Raw genomic sequence first — 26,483 nt, forward strand, 5'->3', positions numbered from 1 at the left:
CCCGAAACGTCAGCCTTTCTGCTCCTATGATGCTGCTTGGCCTGCTGTGTTCGTCCAGCCCTGCACCTTGTTGTCTCTTCATCGGAGGCTGCACTGATGATGTTACCCAGCAGGGTAATGAAACGTCTGCAAACTAATGAACCAGTTCGGTGAGTGAACCAACCACAGCATCCACATTCCGAGCTACAAATCTACTCAAGAACCTTTAATCGGTACCCTTTTTGATTGCAATTCTCAAATGTCACATTTTGACCATGATCTTGACAGGGGTGGACTCAGTGAGCTTAAGAGAAGAATTGTGACCCTGATTTCCTGTCTGTCTTTTCATCAGGCGGCACAGTCTTTGCTTATTGTTGTGTGGAGCAGCATGCACACCAGAGAAGGCTGCACTCCAGGTACAGCTTAAGGAACCAACTACTGGAGAAGTGATTGCTTGGGATAGGGTCTGCAGCTAGGTGGAGGATGGTCTGATCTTGGCAAATTGAAGCAGCTAAACTTCTAGAGAAGGATTCCTGCTCCCCTTAGTCCACAAACAGTGCTGGAAAAATACTTGCATCTTCCATGCAACAGTCCTTATCACCCTTGATCTACTGGGTTTTCTGTTATACAGGAAAGACATCCGTTGAGGGTTAAACAGAAAATTGGAGGGGCCCAGTATGAAAATTACTAACTGTTTTATTGGTGCAGACTCGTTGGTTGTTCCTATAAGTTCAACTTCTGTGAATAACAGAGAGGGAGGGCTGTTGGATGTTGGTTTCAGATTTTTAATGTCTTTATATCCAACATGACCTAAATCCATCTCTGCAAATTGACCCTGATGGGCAGATGAACTGACTCATATCCCTGCTTTTAACATGATTTAAAACTTAGAAGGAGTGAACTTATGGAGCATGGAGAGCCCTGATTTTTAGTCTCTTGTCATCCCCTCAGTAACCTTCTATCCAGTGTCTTCTTCCAATTCAGCATTGCTTCAAATTGTGGGCACTGCTTTTCTCGGCATTGTAGCTAATACTCACCATTCCATATGTTTGACACAGTGGTTTAGGATGGAAGCAGATTGGGCCACCTTGTTATTTTGTTGTATTTTTTGATGATACATTCTATTGAGTTTTGAATAAATTGTCTGCATTAATGTTTAATTTCAAAGTTAGCCTTGTCTAACTTAAGCAGTTGCCATGGTCATTATGATTTTACACTTTTAGAAGAAATAATGTTTTAGTGAAAAAAGATCTGCTGTAACAGTATAGTACCCACCAGATAATGATGACACTTGAAGTTGTTGCTGAATGCTTAGGGGTAAATGGTGAATTCTATATTTTTGACGAACATCTTTCATATATTGACTTAAATGAAGCACTCCTATGGTAAACCAGTCTCCACTGACATTTGATAGTATCTTAACAAACAAGTAATCTAGGTAACAAACTGTGCAGATGGTACTTGGATTCTGTCTGTGATTCCCAAATATTCAGCTACTGCTTTGCTCAAGGAATGTGTGGAAGAGGCAATATGAGAAAACAAGGCAATCTGTTAAATTTGAAGAGGAAACAGATGAGTCAAATCATTTAACTATGCTGTTTAGTTGCAATGGCATTATTTGCTCACTTTCTGCTTTGCATATGTGGAATAAGGTATCTTATGAAACAAAGGAGATGGAAGAAATGTATTGTTGGAAACTACTGACAGCTGCTGTTAAAGCACTGACATTTCTCATTCTGTAGTGTTGGAAAAAAAAAGCTTTAAATCCCAAATATAGCGAGCCCTGACCTCTGCTGTGCTTCTGTGAGGGGAACCAAATGGCAGCCAGATGGTTCCTCAAGGTGGAGGGAATAGTTACAAAGAGATAGATTCCCAAGCTGCACTTCCATATCTCCTGGTAGTCAGCTTGAAACAGCTTATGAAGACCTGGCCACAGGGTGGTTGACCCATTTTCTGAGAAATAAATGATGTAATGTCCAGTTAAACCAGAGGAAATAAAAATGGAGAGAGAGTTTGGATGACTTTCCTACAGACCAATTCTATTTGAATGTAAGTTGTGCTAATCTTCAATGCTGAGGCTGCCATTTTACATTCTGTACTCCAATGGGAACTGCAATCTTGTATCGATGGTCCTTTTTTTATCTGTAATTTTCAATTTAGGTTTAAAAGATACGTAACCTCAAGAATAACTTTATTTTGTCAACTATATTATGGATAAATATTATCAAATGACTTTGCACAGCCACATGCTACTTGACATTCATTGATACCATTGGATAGTACAGCACTGGCTCTTTTCCATATTGGTAGCTTTAGATTTTTATAGCTAATCCTAGGGCATGGGAATACTGAGATATTAGCCCTTAAACACATCAAACAGGAAAGTTTGCCTTTCCTACTTATCGGTTCTGCAGATCTAGCCTGTGCCTTCTGATGTTCTAATTATGATATTTAAAACTGAATAGTTTGCTGTTGATTTCTGTACTTGGATTTCTGGTTGACATGGAGCCTGACTCAATATCTCCTGTACTGCTGTCAAAACCTGAAGTGAAATCAAACAAGTCAGAATCTCCAAATCTGAGGGGTTTTTTTGACAGTTCATTGTTTTGGAGAGACTTGCGTGCAACTATTCATTTTGTTGTTAGTCACTGTTTTGACTGTCTCATTTGCTGTACTTTTGTAATGTTTTTATTTGATCCCCATTCTATTTCACTTCTCAAGTTTCTTTCTAGTATGGTTCATATCACAGTCTTGTTGATAACAAAGCAGATTATGATATAGAAATAGTAACTGTGGAATGGGGAAAATTAGAAGAACTGCATTGCAAAGTTATGCATATAGAGACAAATCTCCAAGTGTTGTTATTAGTAACACTTTCTGATTTGTTGAGATATATATTGTCAGGCAGATGAACAGGTCTGAGAGGTAGGAAGTTAATATAGTAAAGAAAGGAATATGATCTGTATGTAAAGCACCGATCAGATCTCTTGAAAAGATCCCAAATGCATCACATACAATCAATTACCTCGGAGTGTGGTGATCTGACTGACTGTGGCAGTCAATTTACACACAGCTTCCTACAATGAGGAACCACCTCATCGAAGTTAAATTTTAACATATATTGCCACCTTGGTCACTTGCCTGTGTATCATATGAAATTATATTTGTTTGCTGCATTATAGTTTCACATCAGACACTTGTAATAATGCAACCATTAACAATCAATGCGATTGGGTGACTGGCAGGATGTAGTACAATAGAGCTTTAGTAGAATTGAAATTGATGTGCTCCAGCCTGGAAGGAATTAAGGTCAGTTTGTGTTTGCTAAAGATGAATGCAGAAAATTTATGAAATAAATAGGCTTTGCAATCTTTTAGATTTTAGTGTCACACATTTCACAAATCATGCACACTTCCTGTTTGCTTTTTAACTGATCTTTATATTTCGTTAACCTTCTTATAATATTTGAGAATGAGGGATTTTACAGATCTTGCTACTTGTGAGTGCCTGTAACTTAAAAGGTGTGACATCTCTGCCAAAATAAGGGTTTTAGCATTTAATATTTATTGAACTTACATTGTATTTCCAATAAAATATATTCAAATAGAGCTTAGATGGGGGATTTGCAGACACATTTCAGAGGACGCAGTGCACTGACAGAGTTGTGCAGCTACTAACTCTCTTGGTTAAATTGACAGTACCTACTGAGCAGAGTTGCTAGGAGAGGGTGAATAATTGTGACTTCAACATTAGCTGTTACGTGTATTTCTTAAATAACAACTTGTGGAGCTCCATGGTTTCCATCTTACCTGGATTTATGATTTCAAAGGTGATGTTGTCTCTGCTGAGATGTCTGATCTGTTCCTGTATTCTTTTCACTGATTCATTCTTTTGTTGCTTTTATGTAGCGCTGCACATATCTGTTTCTATCTTTAAGAGGAGTACAGGGAAGTGATGGTAATGACCCACTTCTTTGTGCTTCCTCTAATCCTAATCTTTAAGTAGCTTCATCAGAATTGTAAGCATTATCTAAATCTTTTGTATTTGTTTGAAAATAGATTATTTGGAGAATTTGAAATGTTGACTTTTTGCAAATACCTCATTAAAAATATGGCTCTGCCATTTTAATATCCAGCTGTTCTCAATAATTGTGCTTGCTTTGCTGTTTTAAATTCTAGCACTGCCTTACATTCAAGAACAATGTCAAGAAAGTTCACACTTGCAGTACAGGAAAAGCATTGTGATCCTTTATTAAAACAAAATATTTTGAATGGAATGTACTGTGAAATGTGGCTGTTGGGAAATACCATGCACTGAGGGATATTTAAAGTTGTTGAGCTTGAGTCTAACTGTAGCTATTTAATCCCAGAATTTTCACCATGGAAACATCGCCTGCAGAGATGAAGGAATTTGACAACAGCTCTCTTGAGTTCCTAAAACCAGACAATCCTGAGAAAATGTGGATTCGCTTGCAGGGAATGTAAGTATTCTTTTAATGATGAACATTTACACTTTCAACATGTGATGCTACTTTCTCTACATTCTCCATCTTCAGTTTAAAATCTTATTCACACTGAAAGAGAAGAGAACCTCAGGTCATCCCAAAGGATTTAAAAGAATCATAGAATTTTATACTACAGAAGGAGGCCATTCAACCCATTGTCTCTGTACCAGCTGCTGAAAGAGCTATACAGCTAGTCCCACTCCCCATTCCGATCTCCATAGCCCTCTAAATTAATCACTTTTAAATATCTATCCAGCTCTCTTTGGTATCCACCTCCACCACTCTCCCAGGCAAATGCCTTTCTGAGTAAAGAAGTTTCTCCTCATATCACTCCTAGCTTTCTTGCTGACAATCTTGAAATTATGACTCCTAGTTACTGTGATACCAACTAGTGGAAACAGAATATCCGTCTTTGCTGTGTCAAAATTAATCATAACTTTGAACACTCCAATGAGGTCACCTCTTAATCTTCTCTGCTCCAATGAGAATAAACCCAATTTCCCTAATCTTTCCTTGTATCTAAACTCCCTGTTCCTGGCACCTTTCTAGTAAATCTCTTTTGCACTCTTCCAGGGCTTTAACATCCTTCTTTAAATAAGGAGCCCAGAACTCCAAATACTCCAAATGTGGTCTGACCAATGATTTGTAGAGGTGCAGCATCACTTCCTTGCCTTCATACTCTAATCTCTATTTATAAAAAGTAAGCCAATTAACAGCTGTTTCAACTTGCCTGGCCATCTTCAAAGAATAATGCGCGTGAACCCTGTTGTCTCACTGCTCCTGTATTCTCCTCAAAGTTATACAATTTAGCGTGTATTGTCTCCCCATATTTCTTGCACCAAAATGCATTATCTTACATCTCTCTGCATTGAGTTTCATTTAACAGGTGTCTGCCCATTTGGACAATTTGTCATTGTCGCTCTGAAATCTCAATCCTCACAATTCACCATTATCCCTAGCTTAGCATCATCTGCAAATTTAGAGATTTTGCCCTCAACACCCATCTCCAAATTATTTGTACAAATCTGAAAAAGAAACAAAAGTCCCAACACCAATCCCTAGGGAACATCACTTTCAACTCATCACCAATCTAGAAATGCCTATCTATAACTACCTTCTGTTTCCAATCTTTTAGCCAACTTCTAATCCATGCTACCAAAGATGCACCAATCCCAAACATTTGTAATTTTCTAACCAACCTGCCACATGGCAGTGTATCAGCTTTCTGAAAGTCCAAATATACAACATCCACAGAACTACCCTAATCCACTGCCTGTGTCACCTTATCAAAGAACTCAGTTAAATTTGTCAGTCATGACCTGCCCTTGACAAAGCCATGTTGACTATCTAGTGTTAACTTATTTTTCTCTAATTGTGTATTTACTTTACCCTGTATTTAACCTCCATCAGTTTTCACACCATTGAAGCTGAAAGGTCTCTTGTTTCCTGGGTTATTGTTTGCCCCTTTCCTAAATAATGGCATCATATTTGCAATCCTTCCGTCCCACAAGAACTCATGCTGTAAAATTTCTGTAACTGACTCCACAATTTGCTGCCAAACCTCTCTCAGCAATCTAGGATGCATCCATCTCGGCCTGGCAGCTTCTTGACTGTCAGCTTTCTTTATCTAAGACCATACTCCTAAGCTGCTGAAAACCTACATTTTCAACTGATCCATTTCACCATTTTCTAATTTGTTAAAGGCAGAAGCAATGTACTTATTTAGTATCTTTGCTTTACCCTTTGCTTCAGTGAGCAGCTTGTCCTGCTTTTTCCTTATGGGTTCCACTCTATCCTTCACTAATCTTTTCATATTGACATGTTTGAAGAATATTTTACAGTTTGTTTTAGTGCAGCCTGGCATCCTTTCCTCGTGCTTCCTCTTAGCCTTCCTTATTCTAGCCTTGGCCTCTCTTCTGCATTTGACACAGTCTTCCTGATTTCTATTATGATTATTATTCCAGTATGCATCATATTCTTCTTTTTTCTTCCTTATTTTCTCATCAGTATCCTTAGTCATACAGGGTTTCCAGCTTTGGACACCTAGTATTTATTTCTAGTGGTATGTGCCTAGCTTGCACCCTATTCGTCTCTCTTGTGAAATTCTCCAAACTTTCATACACAGTTTTATCCACCAAAATGTGTTTCCAATCAATGTGCACCAGTTCAACTTTTCGACCCCTAAAATCTGCCTTTTTCCAGTCTAGAATATTAATCATTTTCCAACTTTAATATTAAACCTTATAATAATGTTATGATTACCATTTCCCAAATGCTCCCCCACTCTGATGTTTTCCACTTGGCATGCCTCATTTCCTAGGACCAGATCTGGTCAGACTCCCTAGTAGGACTGGAAATGGACTATTCCAGAAAGTTCTACTGCACACTTTGCAGGATTTTCTTCCCTTCTGTGCCCCACTTCTACCTTTGTCCCACTCTACACTTGGGTAATTGAAATCTCCAATTATCACAACCCTACATGACCTGCAGATTTCCATTTATTATGTATAAATGCTCTGTTCACCTTTCTCCCCACTATTTGAAGGTCCATTATAAATATCCAACAAAGTCATTGCTCCCCTCCCATTTCTTACCTCCAACCATACAGATTCTAATTTAGATTATAGCCATTTTTTTAAGTGTAGCACTTCAGTTACATAACAATTATGCACAAAATGTACATATATTTATGTTTTGTAAATTGCAAACACACCAGGAGCAAAAGACAACCTATAGCTCCTTGTTGAGGTGTATCAATTTTTTTCTTCAAATTTACAATTTTGCAATTGCTGGAAATCTGAAATATGTTCAGAGGATGCTGGAAGTACTCAACAAGTCAGACAGCATCTGTGGAAGGAAAAATAGAGTTAAATCAGGTTGATGATCATTCATCAGAACTGGAAAAGATTAGAGTTGTGGTAAGTGTTAAGCAAGTAATGAGGTTGGGTTAAAAAGGATAAGGTGGAATAGTGGCCAAAAGAATGAAAGATGCCTATTATAACCTTGAAGGTTCAAGGTGAAAAGGGATGTTAATATGAAAAATAAAGGATCTAAAAATGCATCCACAGGAGGCATAATTTTATGGCCTAATCATTATCAAGATATGCTGTCAAAAAAAAAATGTTAGTTATGATCTGAAATTGTTGACTTTAATGTTGAGACTGGAAGGCTGTAAAGTCCTTAATCAAAGGTGAAATGCTATTCATAGAACATAGAACATAGAACTATACAGCACAGTACAGGCCCTTCGGCCCACAATGTTGTGCCGAACTTTTACCCTAAACCTTATACCTCCTCCAGTTTCTGACAATAAAAAAATGGTGTTAAGGGGTGGAGGGAAAAAGAATGGGTAAGGTTCCTGCCCATAGGGTTCAGTCAGATTATCTTTTTACTTTCTAGGATTTTCATGTTCCTCAGTCTCTCTTTTCTAGGTAGTTTCCACTTCCTTAAAAGGAAGAGCGACTGGTTCACTAATGATTAAGACTCTGAATTATAGATTAAAAGCAACAACCTCCAGCAACCAGGGGGAGAAGAGAACTTTCTTCATGTTCAGGTATTTTATGCTGCAGAGAGATGCACAAGCCTCCTTCCTGAAGGCCTCTGACAGCATCATTTACACCCATAAGCTGTTCAACTGCCTGGGACCCAATTACACAGGGCAATGGCTCTTTTCATTGCCGACTGGCCACTATTCCACAAACCAATCAGCTACTTGTTGCTGGCCAAATTTCACTTTGTACACTCTGCCTGTCTGCAACCAGTGGTTAAACAAAGTAACAGTTTAAACACCACTTACAATGAGTTTCAGTAATTTGCTTCTAAAAAGTGCAACAGTCCCTTCCACAATCTTTGTTTTTGTAAAACAGTCCTTTACCCATTTCAGTCCACAATTGAGAATACAGAAAACCAAAAACGTACGGTCTTTACACCTACTTCTGCTTCTATCTTCTATGTAAATGCCATCACTCACTAACTTTTGGAGGTGCCAGGTCAGATATTGACAGTATGTAAATTAGAGGTGGCAACAGTGATGATACACCAGTCTTGAGAGGCCAATAGCAAAGGGCACACGGGCACTGAGTCACTGGAGGCCAAGGACAGACATATTTTCTGGTTCGTAGATCTCAGAGGAGGAATTCAATATGGCAGTATACAGAAAAGTGCTGATGGATAAATCCACTGAAATGTTGGATGAAAACCCATGTACCGTACCTGGACATCTTGAATATCCTGTGCAATGGCAATATCTCCAAAGGACCTGCCCTGAGAACCTACTGTTCTGTTCCAGAATAACAGCATTCATTCTCTCAACACCTTCATTCTGACATTGTTCTTGAAGTTGCCTACAGTGGAGCAGTGGAAACTGCTCCCCCAATGCTGAAATGGTGTGGCCAAGGCACTCTTGGGCCAGACCTGTGCAAAATCATGTGCAGTCTCCCTACTGAAAGTCAGCAGCTTTCTGCTAGTTGTACTGCAGACACTAGGGTCAAAGTATCAGGACAGGTAAAGCCAACAGAGTTATTGCCCTGGTGATCAGCAAATGGCCATTATCACCCAATAGCCATTTCCTTGTTTCTCACCTTGGTTCACCTGCTGAGGGTCAAGCAGATATGTTCAGAATCATGACTCTGCAGGTAGCAAGCATTGACAAACACAATTTGTAGAGTGTGGTTGCATACCCACTGAGGGAATGGATTCCTCTATGTTTGTGGTGCCTTGAATTAACATGCACTGTTAGCAAAGAAGTATATCATGTGTCACCAACAGTTTCTGCCATAAGGTAGCCTTTTATCCTGGTGAAGCAACGTTCATGGTCAATCTGCTTCTCTTTGGAAAAAAAATGTTTGCAATTTATTTCCCTCTCTTGCATAGAGAATAATTCTTTTAAACATCAATGAATGGTAAATTGTGAGTTATTGGGGATATTGGCCATTCCAGCCTGGGAGGAGCTCAATGCAAAGACGTTCTTCATCATAGGTACCTTTTCAGCCAGGGATCATTCTCCTGCTCTGAGGTTGCAGGTTTGTCTGCACACTCACTATTTCTTACTGCAATAGGAAAATGTGTTCTGAGGACCCTGGGTATATACGTCCTGACATTGAGAGACCTCTTCTTTGTCCACTCTACTAATTCTGCTTGTGATGTCTACAGACCAATAGGGATAGAAAATACAGCACATATGACTGAGCAGAACACTTCAGAGCAGAACCAAGGCCTTCACCGTGTGTCAAACCACGCACTACACACTCCAACTTTACCATTTTTAGCTACCCAAATCCCCAGGCACTTTGGTCAAACCTTTTCAATATCCATTAGATTTTACTCAGAAATTAGCCTGAAAGCAATTGATGGTTCCCCAGAAATAATGCTGTGGGGGTGAGGAGAGGGAGGGGTCCCTTTCTGCTGCAAAATGCACACACAGCTATCTGAAGTTAAGAGAATCCTTTAGATGAAGTGTTGAGTCAAAAGTTACGCTACCAGATTTAAATCAGTTCGGCTCTGACTGACATCACAATATGCCAACTCGGCGTCCTTCTGACACACCTTCCCGATGCTGGCTGGGTATTATTGGACAACTAAATTTAAAATGAATGTCACTGATTTTGTCACTTGAAGTCAAACAGGCCCACATTTCATTCTACAGTTATTAAATACAAATTTGTTATGTTTGAGTATATTTAAATGATTTCCATTAGTCTTTCATTAGTAATATAAAGTAAGGAGTCTAGAAAATGAGATTCATTTATTTGACGTAGATGAACGGAACCCTCTAAGAGAAATTCTTTCAAAACACAAAATCATTTTCTGTCCTCATTGAATCCATGCTTCCAATAATGTGAAACTGTGGTTGACTTCATCAAGGAAACTGTTTTGGGTGTAATTATTTAAGCAGAATAGTAATCTTGGTCCAGTGCATTTGAAAATGACGAAGCAACCTCATGTCTTTCCTGATGAAATAAATTGCCTATCTACTGGAGCTGGTGATTGAACTGTCTCTTTAAATCATGTTTAATGAAAGACAGTTGAGACTTGCAATTGTTACTGAAGCTTCGTTTTCCTCTTTATCTGAGCAACTAAGACTTAGGGCAAGCGATGATGCTGAAAATTGGATTCCTTGATGGGAAAATAACATCATGTTGGGTGTGGTGACTAAAACAACATCTAAATAATTACTCCACTGTAGCTCCTAGTAGATGTGTAGCATAACAATGTGGCAATTTCTAGAGTCAGACCAAAAAGAGATCTGCAAATTGCTACGGTGGATCTTATCATTAGCATGAGATAAGTGCAGGCTCAGCCAAGCTTCATATTTTGATTGAATGCCAATGTAAGCTTTTGATAAAATGTAGTATTGCATATAATTACATACATAATTTTATCAATACAATATTTTGGGATAATACAGTTGAAGTTTTCACACAATGCAAGATAAAAATGTCTTTAAAAGGTAATTAGACACATAATATATCTAGTTGTTACAGGCTGAAATGGGATTACTCTATAATCTATGCTTTGTTTGAGGCAAAATAAGTTTAATATCTCAAACAAGCTCCCAAGTTGAATTTTCATTTTCAGATTTTCTTTTCCTTTTGTTCATTGGTTTCACTTTCTTTTTGCACAAATCAGTTCTGAAGTTATAACTCAGTTGAGGGGCACATCTGGCATGAAGCAAAGCTGCAATTTTTCCAATCCCAGTATCCCTAAGATAATCATAAATCCTGAGGGCAGGTACGTTGAATGGGAAGTCGCTGCGCTTCCAAGCAGGTCTGTTCTGTCTGCCTGACATGCTTCAGCAGTAGCCTGGGCAGGTTCCAGCAGGTTGTTTAAAAATTGTTGGCTTATTCTTCTGGAAATACTTAGTAAGTCAGGTAGCATCAGTGGAGAGAGAACTACTTAATATTTGATGAAAGCTTTTCGATCTGAAGTGCTAACTCTGTTTTTTCCCTCACAGACGCTACCAGCACTGCTGAGTATCACCAGTAGATTTTGTTCTTGTTTCAGATTTCCAGCTTCCCTCAGTATTTTGATTTCTAGTTGTATCTGCTGGTTTAGCGGGAATCAGGGTGTTTTGTGATGTTGAACATCACCTCTGAGTTGCAGTTCTTGCTAACCCTCCAACCCTTGTTCTGTGGATGTGAACATTATAGCGTTACACTGAAAGGTGATAGGATTTCCCAACAAGCTGAACATTGGCAGAATTCTGCTAGTTTCAATTCTATCCCAAATTCCAATTCAACCAATCACTGCCCTACAGACATTATACCACGGAATTGCTTCTTCTGGCTCGTGGAATTTTGGGATTATAATCTTTACCTATTCTGATTGTAATCATTTCACGATATGTCTTTATGCTGAAGGGCAAGTAAAGCTAATGTAACATTTTTCTTACAGACAGAAATACAAAAGCACATCACAAAGGTAAGGCTATTTACTTAGCACAAATTTTAAAACATCTTGAAGTATGACTTATGTCCTTTATTTAAAAATGTTGTTGTTGAATTGTATTTTCTAACAAATTTATGTGATAGGTGTGTTTGGAGACATGTAATTTGTGTTGATGTATGGTTTCATTACAAAGCTTAGCACATTGTAGAATGTATTTTGTGAATACATGTGAGAATTTAGCTGCAGCACAGTTACATGCTTTAGACAGTCAAATATGCTGTAGCATTAATACAAGCAAAATAATATTGAAAATGATTAGATTCATGTTATCCTATCTATTGAGTTCATACTGGGCCCATATCAGATTCAATAAGGTGGGTGGGAAAATTTCTCATTGTATGGTGGAAGTCATTTAATTTGAAAAACTTATCAAAGCAAATTTAGCTTCTTAACTGAGCTTCCACTTGCTTCTTACAGATCATTTAGCATAAGACTGGCAGAGGCCAGCGGTAAGAACATCTGATATCAGACAGTTGAACATTCTAACATTCAAAATAGTGCAGGCTAAGATTGACAGGTAATCTAAAGACTAATGCACCCACCTCCACCACAGCAAAGGTTGGCAATTTTAAGAAATCTTTATGAAGTAGAATGAAGACTGCTCCTTTCTATATGTATATTGAGAAAAGGACACCATTTCATAACATTAAACATACTATATGTTCACTATTGCTGAAATAAAGACATGTTGAACTCTTCCACCGCTGTTGCTCAAAATTTTGTTTCCAAATAATCTGCAGTAATATGGCATGGCTCCCCGATAACCGTTCAGGCAGATTTTAGTCAGTACCTGGTAAATCAGTGTCAATCCTGACACTGAAAACTCTGATTCTATCAGGTCAACCTTTTCATTTCATAGCTGTTTATGCTTTTTTTCCAAAAGAAAAGAAATAAAGTATAATTCCCTTTCCATGATAATGTGATGCAGCATAAAAATATCTCTCACATTCTGATAACTCTCTTCAGGGAATAGTAGGTATCCTGGTGCCATCCAGTTACTGTAACCATTACTTTAGCGTGTTAAGTGTCTTGTTTATAGAGATGCAACTATCTTGAATGTGCTTCACAACAAGGAGTGTTGAGGTCTATCTAGCAATATCATAAGTCAGGTTTCAAGTGAGTAGCTCATGAGAAGCCAATTAACCAATCCATTGTCACCCTGAATTAAGTAAAACCCCCCCTTTTTTCCCCCTCAGTCATTCTCAGATATCCCTCTTGGGCACGATTAGTGTTATATAAATAAATATTGTCATATTCTTTTTCTTGATGAGTACTACAAGTTGCTACATAGCTGCCTGATTAACCACTTGATGCAAATGATGGAAATTCTGCATCTGAAATAAAATCATGCCAGGCTCTTCTGCTGTATCCAGCACGGCTCTGTGCAAGGGAAATCATGTCTCACAAACTTGTGTATGTTTGAGGAAGTGACCAAGAAAATAGATAAGGGCAGAGTGGTACACATTGTCTACATGGACTTCAATAAGCCATTGACAAAGTTCTGCATGGCAGACTGGGTAGTAGAGTTAGATCACATGGGATTCAGTAAGAGCTTGCCAATTGGATACAAAATTGGCTTGATGGTGGGAGACAGAGGGTAATGGTGGAGGGTTGTTTTATGGATTGGAGGTCTGTAGCCAGTGGTGTTCTGCAGGGATCGGTGCTGGGTCGACTTTTGTTTATCATTTACATAAATAATTTGGATTTGAATATAAGAAGCGTGCATAAGTTTGCGGATGGCACCAAATATAGTGGAAAGTGAAAAAGGTTATCTGAGGTTACAAAAAAAGTCTTGATTAATTGGGTCAATGGGCTGAGGAATGGCAGATGGAGTTTAATTTGAATAAATGCAAGGTATTGCATTTTGGTAAAATAAACAAGGGCAGGTTTTACACAATTAATAGTGGGGCCCTGGGTAGTGTTGTCGAACAGAGAACAGAGAAAAGCCCCAACCTATTCAGCCTGTCCCTATTACTCAAACCCTCCAATCCTGGCAACATTTTTGTGAATTTTTTCTGAACCCTTCCTATAGTAGGAAGACCAGAATCGAATGCAGTATTCTAAAAGTGGCCTTGCCGATGCCCTCTAAAGCTGCAACAAGATGTCCCAACTCCCACACTCAGTGCACTGACCAATAAAAGTATGTGTGCCAAACACCTCCTTCACCACCTTTTCTACCTGTAGGTCCACGTTAAAGAAACTATGCACCTGCACCCCTAGATCTTTCTGTTCAGCAACACTCCCCAGGGCCCTACCATTGACTGTGTAAGTTTTGCCCTGGTTTGCCTTAGCAAAATTCAACAACACACATTTATCTAAATTAAACTCCATCTGCGACTGGTCAGCTCATCAGCCGATGTGATCAAGGTTCTGTTGTACTCTGAGGTAACCTTCTTCGTTGTCCACGACACCACCAATTTTGGTGTCATCTGCAAACTTACTAACTAAACCTCCTATATTCACATCCAAATCATTTATATAAATGGTGAACAGCAGTGGACTCAGCTCCGATCCTTGTAGCACACGCTGTTCACAGGCCTTCAGTCTGAAAAACAATCCTCTATTACCACCCTCTGTCTCCTACCTTCAAGCCAATTTGTATCCAATTGGCTAGCACCCCCTTTTAGATGGTAAACACTGCTGCTACTGAATGGACTGATCGTGATCCCTCCACAAGCGACCTAGCCAGATAGCTCCAAACAAGAACAGCCAAGACAGGTAGCTTCACATCTCCCTGTCTGCATTAGCCTTCCCCCTGGACAGGGCACCAGGAGCCAAAGGACTGACTGTGACCCAGTCGCCACACTATAGAGGCATGGACTCGGGCATTAATTTGGCATTTAAGATTATCTTCCTTAAAGAGCTTTCAGCATGTTCTTGCATGATATTAGGATTGGTGGAACAAGTAGACAAATTAATCTCTTCCACTTCAAAAAGAATGCAACTCCTTGAAGGAGACAGTAGAGACTTCACTGTCATTGGCACTATACTCAAAGAATGTAGCAAGTTCCTGAATTGCTTCATCCAACAGATCGTCCGTCTCTGGAGCAGTAATGTACTTTTTCGTCTGCTCCTACCGTAAAAATTCACAACTCACAGGATGGGGCCAGTGCTCCAGCAGAAATATTCAATTGCCCTTGCTTAGGCCTGTTTTCTACATTTGGGAGTTTCTTTGCAACCTGCTGGCAAAAATGTTTTCCGTGGAGTATGAAGGCAGGATAGATCTGAGGGTCATCTGTCAAATTGTACGGACTCTCCACTATCTGAGAAAATTCAAGCCAGATTTTCACTGTGGGTGCAATCAGACAACTGGATGAAAATTCAGCTTAAAATGATGCTAGTTTTTGAATCTATCCCTTGGAAAACAATGAAACAGTGGAAGTCACCAGTCATAAATTGCAATTATCAGGATGATATAAGGATAGTTTCAGAACATACCCTGATATTTGATAATCGGTTGAATTATAATACATGTAAATAAGAATTTGAGATGTGCCAAGTAGTAATATCCCCACTTCAAGGAAACTGAACCGTCTATGGAAATGACAGCTGCCAGTTTGATGTGGAACACTGGATTTATTTACATGAACTTCAACTTCAGATTTCTAGCAGAAATTGTGCAATTGTTATAGATGAGAATGAGATGCAGTGCATGTTTCCTGCTGTTATTACTAAAATCAAAATTAAAAAAAAAAACATCTGCAGCAAATAATAAGTTAAAATATTGTAGTGAACCAATAATGGCATTATTCAGATCACTTCAGATGGTGGCACAGTGGCTCAGTGATTAGCACTGCTGCCTCCCAGCATCAGCGACCTGGGTTCAATTCCAGCCTTGGGTGACTGTGTATGTGGAGTTTGCACATTCTCTGCGTGAGTTTCCTCTGAGGGCTCTGGTTTCCTCCCACAGTCCAAAGATGTGCAGGTTAGGTGGACTGGCCATGCTAAATTGCTCATAGTGCCCTCATAGGAATGTGCAGACTAGGTGGGTTAGCCATGGGAAATGCAGGGTTATAAACATGGGCTGGGCTTGGGTGCTTTTCAGAGGGTTGATGTGGATTCAATGGGCTGAATGGCCTGCTTCCACACTGTAGGGTTCTATGAATCAGAATTTTTGTCATTTATTGTCAAGGTTGGTTGCAATGCATGAGGATGTCAAAAACGTGCTTAAAACTGCTAATGGTGAATAATTTTGTTGTAAAGATCCAGGATTTCACTCCAACAAAGTAGGTATACACACCCGTGATAGCGCAGTTGGGTGAGTGCAGAACTGAACTGAGAGCCTGAAGTGATCTGAATTGTGTCATTATTGGTTTATTTGTGAATGCCTGATTTGGCACAATTTGGCTCACTTCGGGTTCAAACATGGCTGTCCTGTACATGTGCAAACTGCCTCTCTGCACATTTAAGGTGCCACTTCCCTTCTTACACCATTGCAATTCAGCAAGGAAGACCAAAATTTCCCCTTGAAGTTGCCCAGTTCACATTTCCGTTCAGTCTCACATGCAATCTGCAGTTAAGGCCATGACAACAAAGTATGCTTGGGTATATGTTTTGTGAAATAAATATGTAGGAACATTTTAAGTCTTTCAGTCAGTGAATTTTTATAGTTAGGCACAAAATGTCAATCCAATTATTTGCAGCAGTTTTTGAAAGTTGTAATTTAAAAATCTTTGAGGTGTTGTAAGTGTGCAGGAGTGAAAGTGTCTGAGTCTTGAACCTTTAGGTGCTGTGCTGTGTAATGGTGATTTAATGTTTGTTATGTGGCATCTCATTGTCATCTTGATCTATATAGCCTCGAGTTGGAGTGATGTATTCCGGAGATTTCTGCTGGTTCACCCTGAGAGTACATCCACGACCTCTGCTGTCAAGCATTGAATATAAATTGTGTTCATTTGCAGTTTAGCACAGAGAGTAGTCAATAGTTTTCATTTTGCACTTTAAAAAAATGTATATGCACTGGGAATGGAAGAGATGTGATTTGTTTCAATCCAAACTTAATTATTTGTATGTTAATATCAAAGTAGTCCTTTTCTTGAAGAGCTTAGTTATGTTTAAGATATGAAATCTGTGTTGGAAATGTAGCAGATCAGTAAGTAAAGTAAACCTAAATGTTGTTTTGCAGTTGAGAACACAATAGAAAGCCACTGGGAATGTAAACATTTTCAGCTTGCACTTCTCCTAAAGGTGAAAATCCAGGAGAGGCACGTTTTGTTCAGACGACTATTCCATTTTCTAAATTACGTTTTCAGCCTTAGGTAGATTTTGATTGACAGGTTTGTCACAGCAGCTGCGAAGCAATTAGCAGGAGCAATCTCAGAGGAACCCAAGAGGTACTTCAGAATTATCCAACACAGAAACCCCATGGTATAGGTCAGGAATATGGAATACCATTGTGTCACTCCAAGACATTACCTGTCTCAAAATTCACCACAATCGCCTAAGGTAGATATGGCTTTAAGGTTTCTAATATGTTAAGATTTTCTTTTAAATCTGATTTTCTTTTCTGAAACTAGAGCTTTCTCCCTTGAAATCTGAATATATTCCTTTAAGTGGATAGCTGATTTGAGTTGGAATTTAAGTTTTTGCTCAACAGGACTTGCTCATAGGAATACACAATTTCAGGATTCAGATCCTCCAGTCTCCAGATATAGATTGGGATACTGTGGAAGTCCCAATGTGTTGACCTTGATGGGAATTGCCAAAGAAGTTTGAGTGTCTGTTGGAAAAAATTCTCTACTCCCCACTGTGACTGTCTGCAAAAGTCTCCAGCTCTGAGGTAGGAATCCTATCAGGGTCTAAACCACTCGGGCAATGGTGAGATGGGTGGTAGAATTGCGCGAATTATCAGTGAGCCCCATCTCAACATCAACATCATTTTGCTGTATCTTGAAAGTTTTTCTCAGGTGGTGTAGCAGTATTTTTGCTGGCAGTTGCGAGTTCCCAATTGACACTCAATATTGAATATTTTAACAGCCCAACTCACCATGGTTTGTGATCCTCTGAAACTCACCATGCGAACGAACCATGGAGAAACTTGACATGGAAATCAGAGTGGGTCCCTGGCAGGTTGAATTAGACACTTGCTTGTAAAGACCTCCATGTTGAATACCAGGCAGCAGCATTTCGGACATGCTCCATAGGCACTGCCCAGCTGCACCCAACTTCTACAAACAATGGCCTCCAACATGTGCGAGCATCTATGACTTCGTATGGCCTGTGTCCAATTCTCTTACAGGACGGTCCTGCATTTCAGTCATGCACCTTGGGCTGCACTGGCAACTGTAATTATATTGTTCCAGCAAACACACATTGTGGCAGGAACACACATGTAGCTCATGACCTATCAGCAATTTGCACAGCAATTCTAATGATGATCAGAAGATTTGGACCAATGCAGAATTTAGCAATTTGAATAATATTTTATGTTTAAAAGAATTAACAGATCTTACCCTAATTCTAGATGAACAATATTTCTTATTTCAAATGCTCCCATCTTCCAAGCCAAAGAAGAATTTGAAATAGTTTTATGAAACAAAAGATAATATTTCAAAATATTGTAATTGTTGTCCTTTGTGGGCTTACAAGATGTAATAAGGCATTATATAAATGTAAATATCATTTCTGCATACTTCACCCCTTTATTAGAGTTATATGTAGTAGATTTTGTGCCTAATTCCTCTGCCACTGACTGTATTTTATTGCCTCTCCATAGTCTTTATAGTCCTGACTGCTGACTTTACAGTCCTACTTCTGTACCACTGTTAATGTTGAGTTTCTATTCTGTCTTCCTGAATGGAAGATTGTTTTAATTGGTTCAATTACACAGAATTACATAGACAATGGAGCACAGAATCAATCTTTACAGCCTATCTCAGCCTTTCATTAGATCCTTCTAATTTCCTTTCTTTTGTGTACTTGTGTAGTTTCCTTTTGCCAACATTTACCTCTGTCATTTAATGGGTAGTAAGCCACAGATTCTAGCCATTCTCTGAGTAAAGAATAACTCCTGGTTTTATTAGCAACTGTCTTATTTAGGAGCCTTCTTTAAGATTCACTCACAAGTGGAAACGTTCCACACCTACCCTATCTCTGATGATAGGCTGGCCATCTATAGTTCCCAGATTTTCTTCTATCTCCCTTCTGTATACAGAAAAACATAGCTGTCCACCAGTCCTCTGGAATTATCCCCTGTTATATCAAACTTAGTAGTGTATTAATTTTCATCTGCCGTGTGTTTTCCTATTTCACCAGCCTGTCTACTTCCTCTACTATCTCTCCTCGCAGTTCACAATACTTAAAAGCTGTAAATTTTGAAGTAATGCCCTGGAAACCTAAGCATAGGTCATAAATATAAATCAAAAAGGCAATGGTCTAATACACTACTGAGCCCAGGTTATACCTTCCTCTAGCCTGCAAAACAACTGTTCATTGCTACTCCGTTTCCTATCACTCAGCCTGTTTTGTATCCATGCCACCACTATTCCTTTTTATTCCATGGACTGAACCTTGCTGGGTAAGCCTCTTGTATGGCACAAGCCATAATAAAATTTCTCAGGAAAAGGTGATATTTATCAACCTTGATGAGTTGTACTTGATTTCAGTAAATGACCTTTTTCTCCAAGTCATCATTTATATTTCAAAAGAACAAAGCTCCTTGCACTGTGTAAAAACTTATTTACAATAACATAGAACATAGAACAGTACAGCACAGTTTAGGCCCTTCAGCCCATGATGTTGTGCCGACCTATTATCCTACTAACATCATTCTATCCTGCATACCCCACATTTTATTATCCTCCATGTGCCTATCCAAGAGTTGCTTAAAAGTCTCTAAAGTATCTGACTCCACTACCACTGCCGGCAGCGCATTCCACACACCCACCGCTCTCTGTGTAAAGAACCTACCTCTGACATCTCCCCTATACCTTCCTCCAATCACCTTAAAATTATGCCCCCTTGGAATAGTCATTTCCGCTCTGGGAAAAAGTCTCTGGCTATCCACTCTATTTATGTCTCTCATCATCTTGTACACCTCTATCAAGTCACCTCTCATCCTTCTTCGCTCCAATGAGAAAGCCCTAACTCCCTCAATCTTTCCTCATAAGACCTGCCCTCCAGTCCAGGCAACATCCTGGCAAGTTTGTTCAGTTTGTTACCATAACAGTTTGTTTGACGCTGAGACCCTGCCTTACCAAGCTGGTTTTAGTACTTCACCTGTGACTTCTTCAACTTCTGCAGCCTCTCATTGATGCTGTTAAGCTGCAAATCTTCTGGGCCTAGGGCTGAAACGTCAGCTTTCCTGCTCCTCTGATGCTGCTTGGCCTGCTGTGTTCATCCAGCTCTACACCTTGTTATCTCAGATTCTCCAGCATCTGCAGTTCCTACTATCTCTCCCCATCAAGAGCATTCACTGTTTTTAAGATTGGGAGTCCATCTCTACTTGCAGTTCTTTGCCTGTAGTAGGTGCTCTGTTAAACCTTGTAATAAGGGAGCAGCAAGTTTCAAGAAGATGTCCTGTCTGTTGTCATTGTTAAAATATTGGAAAGACAAGTGTAAGCTTCTCTAAACTTTCCTAAGAGACTAACAAAATCCACTATACAGACAATGTAAGTTCTCACAGTAGTTTGAGTTATTATTGTGCCTTATTGTTTCCAGGAGTGTGAAATAAATGGGCCAATTTTCTTTTCACTCAGATAATAACATAGAGAGCACAACGGGGATAATATGAAGCAAGTCATACCACAGACAGTCTATGGGAAACATGTTTTTCTGATCTGACCATTCTTATGTGGCTTATTAAATCTTTCCATTGTTAGATTCAGCAATCTATATCCATTCAATTTTCAGCTACCCTCTAATTAGGCTGTTCATGTATGCCCCATTTGCCTGTTTCATGTGTTATTAACAGCAGTGTCAACAAATGAATTTGATGACAAGGGATTCTTTTCTGTGGCTGGACTTCCCCTCATTTACTGTCACTCTTTTCAGTTTCTCCAAATACAGTGATATATATACCTTAAATCAGTTGCAGTGTTTTCAGTGCTGGAGCAGAACACAATGTCTCTCCATCCCAATGGCAGTTGTTCAAGTAGCAACAATATTATTTTACATCCCAGCCCATATATTTAATGAGGCCCTTAGAAAACTTGCACAGGACCTTACTAGAGTCTCATGGGCAAGAATCAGTCCTGCTTTATCCCTAACCCACCAATGGGAGGAAAATTAATCTTTTGCTGTCTTATCCTGCAAGTCCTCAGTGGGGCCATTTATATCGGCACAGCAGGTTTGTGGACATGGATTTAATGTTCATTACCTTTTACAAATATTTTCTGTTTTCACAAGCTCCTCTGTGCATACTTTTTTTAACTTTTGAAATTGGCAGAATTCCTGTAAAGAAATACCATGTCATTATAACATCTTAGCCTGAACAGGGAAATTAATGAACATAATGGAATTCATTTTTGGCACTCAGACTAAGAAACAGTAGAAAGTACTGTTCACTGCATTTTAGCATATAAATGGATGTATTAGTATGGCAATAACTTACTCATTTCCTGCCTAGGATAGCAAGGGGCTTTACTTTTCAGCTTTCTTCAGTAACTGTGCTGCTTGCATTGTGCAGAGCATAAATAAAAGCATTCTTTTGATAATACAGTACTTCAATAAAAAGAAATATATCAGATTGCTTTTTTGGCAGGATGTAAGTGGAGACAACAATCTCTCAAATTTTAACTCCAGTCCCATGGGAGTACAGAAAAGACATTTTCATGCTGCAAGATTTTCTCATTTCCGTTTTGGAATGTGAACTCCACACATCACTCTTCTCTGATACATTTATATTCAGTGCGGGTCCTTTTCACATGCTGGATGACCCTGCAACATAACAAGCAGGGTTTGGGCCCTGTGTTTGCACACATGAAACAGGTGGACTTAACCATACAACAGTATAATCGAACCATGTTTTAAGTGGTCTCCTTTAACACCAGTTTCCTCCAGGTGCTATTTGGTTTATGACTACAGCTGGATGGAGAATCTTGAGTCTGTGGTTAGTGGCACTCCAGTAAAGTAAAATTTCAGGATGTCTATTAAAGTAACTGCATTGTGTAGTACAGGCAAGCTAGGGATTTCCCACAGCCTGATGTATGCCCCAGTGAGCTATTATTCAGAAATTGAAACATAAATGTACTTCTTTTTGTAAGCGACTGAGTTCCAGCTAATAGAATGAATTCCATATGCAGTAATATCAGTGAGTGAAATATTTTGAATGGAGGCAGAATATTGACGTGTGGCTATAGCATTTACACGTTCCTGCCATATGAGAGATGGTCTGACCAGTGTATTTAGCAGTTTGTCGACAACTTCCCTTGAGTTGACTTGTTTTAGTGGTGTAATTCAAAATGTTATTGGCTTTATATTGGCTTTGCTACATTGATGAACAAGTTAAATGTCAATTCTTCCCAAGTCCATAGGTTTCTTTCAGCTTCTATAATTCTAAAATTGCTCTTGTGTTGCTTATTATCTTCAAATACTGTACTTTGTTGAATGAAATAGTATCAGCAATTGTTTTGCCTACATATTGGCCTGAAATTTCCTCAGTGCCATTAATTTTTCAGTGCAACTAGTCCAATAAACTGAGAAATTTTAAATTTTAAATGCAAATTGCAAGTAGCATTAATTGAGTTTCTGAGATATTTTATGATAGTTTAAAATTCATCACATTAGCCTGTCCATAAAATTGTTGAATGAGTCCTTGTGGTTTGATTCTGCTAAGTGGACCCATATAAAAGCCTTTATCAGGTTCTTAGAATTGAACTTTTTTAGGCAAAAGATCACTAAATCAGAAAGCTTTTAAATATTTTATTCTTAATTCATTAGGAAATTAATGAGTGCACACCAATGGAACTGCAAGTACCGTATCCAAAATCTGCTATCTGAAAATCAGAAATATCTGCAAACTGACCAGTTTTGTCCTGACGGATCTGGACACTGCTCCCAAAACAGAGATATCCCGTGAATGAAGAGGCCATTCTAAGTTGATCCTAGAGGACAGAATCAGGGAGAGTTATGTACACACAAGACCTATGTCTATTGCAGTGCTTGCTTTAAGACATTCCTCATTCCAATCCTCCCTGCTCCTTGGACGCAAACTGACTATTCCACTGACAGGATCAAATTGAGGATCTCCTTGGTAAAGATTTGCTCTCCATGGAACTCACAGTTAGACTCAGGGTGATGGAGCTGCATCACACAACCTCTCCTCTGATTTCCAATATAATAATAGTGGGTAATCCTGTAAATTGAGCTCTCTCCATTGATTTCTACCAACCTAAATTGGGATTTACTTTGCTAATTAGTCTATCATGCAGATCCTTGTCAAAGGTCTTAGTAAAGACTAAGTAAACAACATCTATCACTCTGCCGTCATCTTCTTGGTTACTTCCTCAAAAATCTCAATCGAGTTTGTGAGACATGATTTCTGTTGCACAATACCATGTTGACTATCCCTAATCATTCCTTGCCTCTCCAAATGCATGTAAATCCAATCTTCAATTAATGTGTACCATAAGTAAAGTTCCACTGTATACAAGGGTTATGTTTTCTGGCAACCTTGTAAATGGTGAACAAAAAAACCCAAAAGACTGCAGATACTAGAAATCAGAAACAAAAATGGAAGTTTCTGGGAAAACTCAGCAGGTCTGGCAGCATCTGTGGAGAGACAACATTGCAGGTCCAGTTACCCTCCTTCAGTTCTTTCTCTCCACAGATGCTGCCAGATCTCCTTGTAAATGGTGATTTCTGCATTCAGCAAACATTGCAGAATGTTCATGCAGCGAGCACTTTCTACTTGGGGAGGTAAGTTTCCTTTAAATTTTTTTTTGTTTAAAACCACAGATAATTGAAGATTTGACTCACAATGGGTGAAAGGATGTTCAGCAGATTTTGTTTGAGGAAGCAATCTCGTGAAAGACAGACACATGAACATTTGACTATGCCAATTTGCACCCACTCACTTGCAGCTGGCACTGGCTCACTTACTTCACTGATGCCAATTGCAGATGCAAAGAGCTTCCCTCGCAAGATTGCCAGCCTGCTTCTCAAACACTGTCAACATTCTTTACATTGGTCACCCCCAAATAGCGGATTGCTTCTCTCAGGAATTGTATGCCAGTTTCTCCTGGAACAGTATTCAACCCACTTGCTAAGGAATACCACATGGAAAATTTCTTCCTGATTGCAGTGGACAGCTTATGTAAGACAGAGTGCACATGTTTGGCCACATTATTATGTGGTAAAACTGGAGCTTTAAAGGGGTGGTTCAAAAAAAATTAAAATAATCTTCAACGTCTCCCTCCAGTCTGCCCATCCAATTTGGGAATCAACCAACCCGTGTTCCATGAATGAAAATTGTTTGTGCCCTTTTAAGGTTTTAAAGAGTTATTTTGTTATATTATGTTTTTCATCTTCAACACACTTCTATAAAACCCCTTATTATTTCATTAGGGTTAATGTAATATTTAGATAGTTTGAGAGCAAATATGGTTTAAATTCACAAAATGCCATTAAATATAATTTCTTGAAAAGAGCAGTACTCCATTAATTTGATGTTTATCTTAACAACTTTGGATTTTCTTTCTTGGTAATTTCATTAGTGACTCATACTTTGGCAGAGTATCCAGGCTTGGAGTTCAGTGTGACAGTGAGCTGGTAACATCTGTCACAGCATGGATGAGGCAAGCATTTCAGGCAGATTGGGAATGTGTTCAGTAACAATGAGATGCACTTAACCCAACATTTGGGAGGGCTCAAACTATCCTCAGTTTTGGACATTATCACCGTTTCTTTAATGTGCCTGAGGCACTTGTGAGGAAGATAACCAGCCATGGCAGTATCCAACAAAAAAAGCCTTTTGGGGTTAGAGGGGGAGATTTTGGATGGTGGGATATGAAGGGGAGTGGTCTGAATGGTAGCAGGGGTGGGAGTGGGTGACTGGTTGGGGGTGAGACATTGGTGTGAATGGTGGGAGAGGGAGGGGTGTGAATGGTGGAAGTGGTCCGGAGTTGGGGGAAAGAATGGGTGTGAATGGTGGGGGAGGGGTGTGAATGGTGGGGCTGGGTGGGTGGGAGGGAGGGAGGGGTGTGAATGGTGGAAATGGGGGTAGGAAAAGGGAGGGAGGGGTATGAATATTAGGGATGGGGGAGGGAGGGGACGTGAATGGTGGGGTGGGGGTGGGGGGAAGGGCAGGAGGGGAGTGTATGGTGGGGCGGAGGGTTGGGAGGGAGGGTTGTGAATTCTGAGGGGGGGGTGTGGGAAGTGTGGCCAGGGTGAACTGGAGGCAGTGCCTTTGCTTCAGCTGAACACAGAAGCATTTGTTTAATAAAGTTGTATCTTCTGGGACTGGCCTCCAGCTACCTACTTCAGGCTAGCCTGGTAGATCATTGATCTTGTGTTGTAAGTGTGACTTTGATTTCCAGCACCTTACTTTCTAAGAGACATCATCAAGTTTCAGCAACTTCAGTAAGATTGGTGTGTTAGGGTGGCCCACCCTGTTGTCAGTTCCTGATCTGTGGATCCAGTTTCAGTCAGGTGAGAGGAGCAGGTTTGTGGGTAGGAGGTCAATGGACGTGTGCTTGCTCCTTCCAAATTCTGTTCCACACTGTCCTGTGGTGTGGTCCCTCTCTGATCCTGGCTGTTTGGTCAATCCGTGACTGGCGGCCGTGGTTCAGGCCTGCAAGTGACTGTTGATGATCTGTGATTGGCTGGCAGTCCTTGAGGGTGGGGTTTTTGCCTCTGGGTCCTCAATCATGGGGAAGGCCAACCACTGACAAGCTGAATGCATGATCGGCAGGTCTTCGCCAATGAGAGTGACGTAATGCTCTTGCCAGGTCTCCAAGCAACAGACTCTGTCACCCTGATTAAATTCTGTTTTAGTAAATCTATGGGCTCCTGTGGAGTTATTACATGTTGTGACACTGATGAGTTGCAACAGTTAATTCAAGAGGTGGTGAGGGATATAGAACTCTCAAGTCTTATCTATGAATACAGGAACATCTATAATGGGCTGCTGTCAACACCATAAGCAACTGTCCATGTCTAATGCGTACTTGTATGTTCTTTGACATGAACCTGCTGTGTGTCATGAAATTACAAGTGACAGGAATAGCATAATCAGTGCATAAAATATTTGTAAAGAGGTATAAAACAAAGCTGCTTCCACTTCACGGCCTCGACACACAAAAAAAATAAGCCCTGCTGAAATATAACAGCAATTGTTTGTTTTTCATGTGATCTGTCCTTTGTAAATACTAAGTTCAAGTTGCAGATTGTGTTAGATGATTAAATTGCAGTGGTTCTGGACAATTCTATTAGTTCTCAGAGTGTGGATGATGATAGATAGGTCACATTTATGACCACTCTCTGAGAAGGTCATAGTGCACTTTCAGTCATTACAGTTCCTGTGATGATTGTGCTCTGATTAGTGCTATTAGGTAGGCAATTCTGGATTATTGACTTAACCAGCAATGATGAAAGGATGGCAATGTATTTTTAAGTT

General features: G+C 39.5%; 1 protein-coding gene across 1 annotated transcript in view; it reads left to right on the forward strand.

Moving 5' to 3' along the window:
* Positions 1-26,483, forward strand: part of pde1a (phosphodiesterase 1A, calmodulin-dependent) — a 477,849-nt gene that overhangs the window by 159,518 nt on the left and 291,848 nt on the right. Inside the window, exons 3-4 of the mRNA XM_048599192.1 lie at positions 4,349-4,459; positions 11,876-11,902. Of these exons, the coding sequence (XP_048455149.1) occupies positions 4,349-4,459; positions 11,876-11,902 (138 nt within the window). The remainder of the gene's footprint in view (positions 1-4,348; positions 4,460-11,875; positions 11,903-26,483) is intronic.

The sequence above is a fragment of the Rhincodon typus genome, chromosome 7 (genome assembly GCF_021869965.1).
Source record: "Rhincodon typus isolate 14 chromosome 7, sRhiTyp1.1, whole genome shotgun sequence".
NCBI lineage: Eukaryota > Metazoa > Chordata > Chondrichthyes > Orectolobiformes > Rhincodontidae > Rhincodon > Rhincodon typus.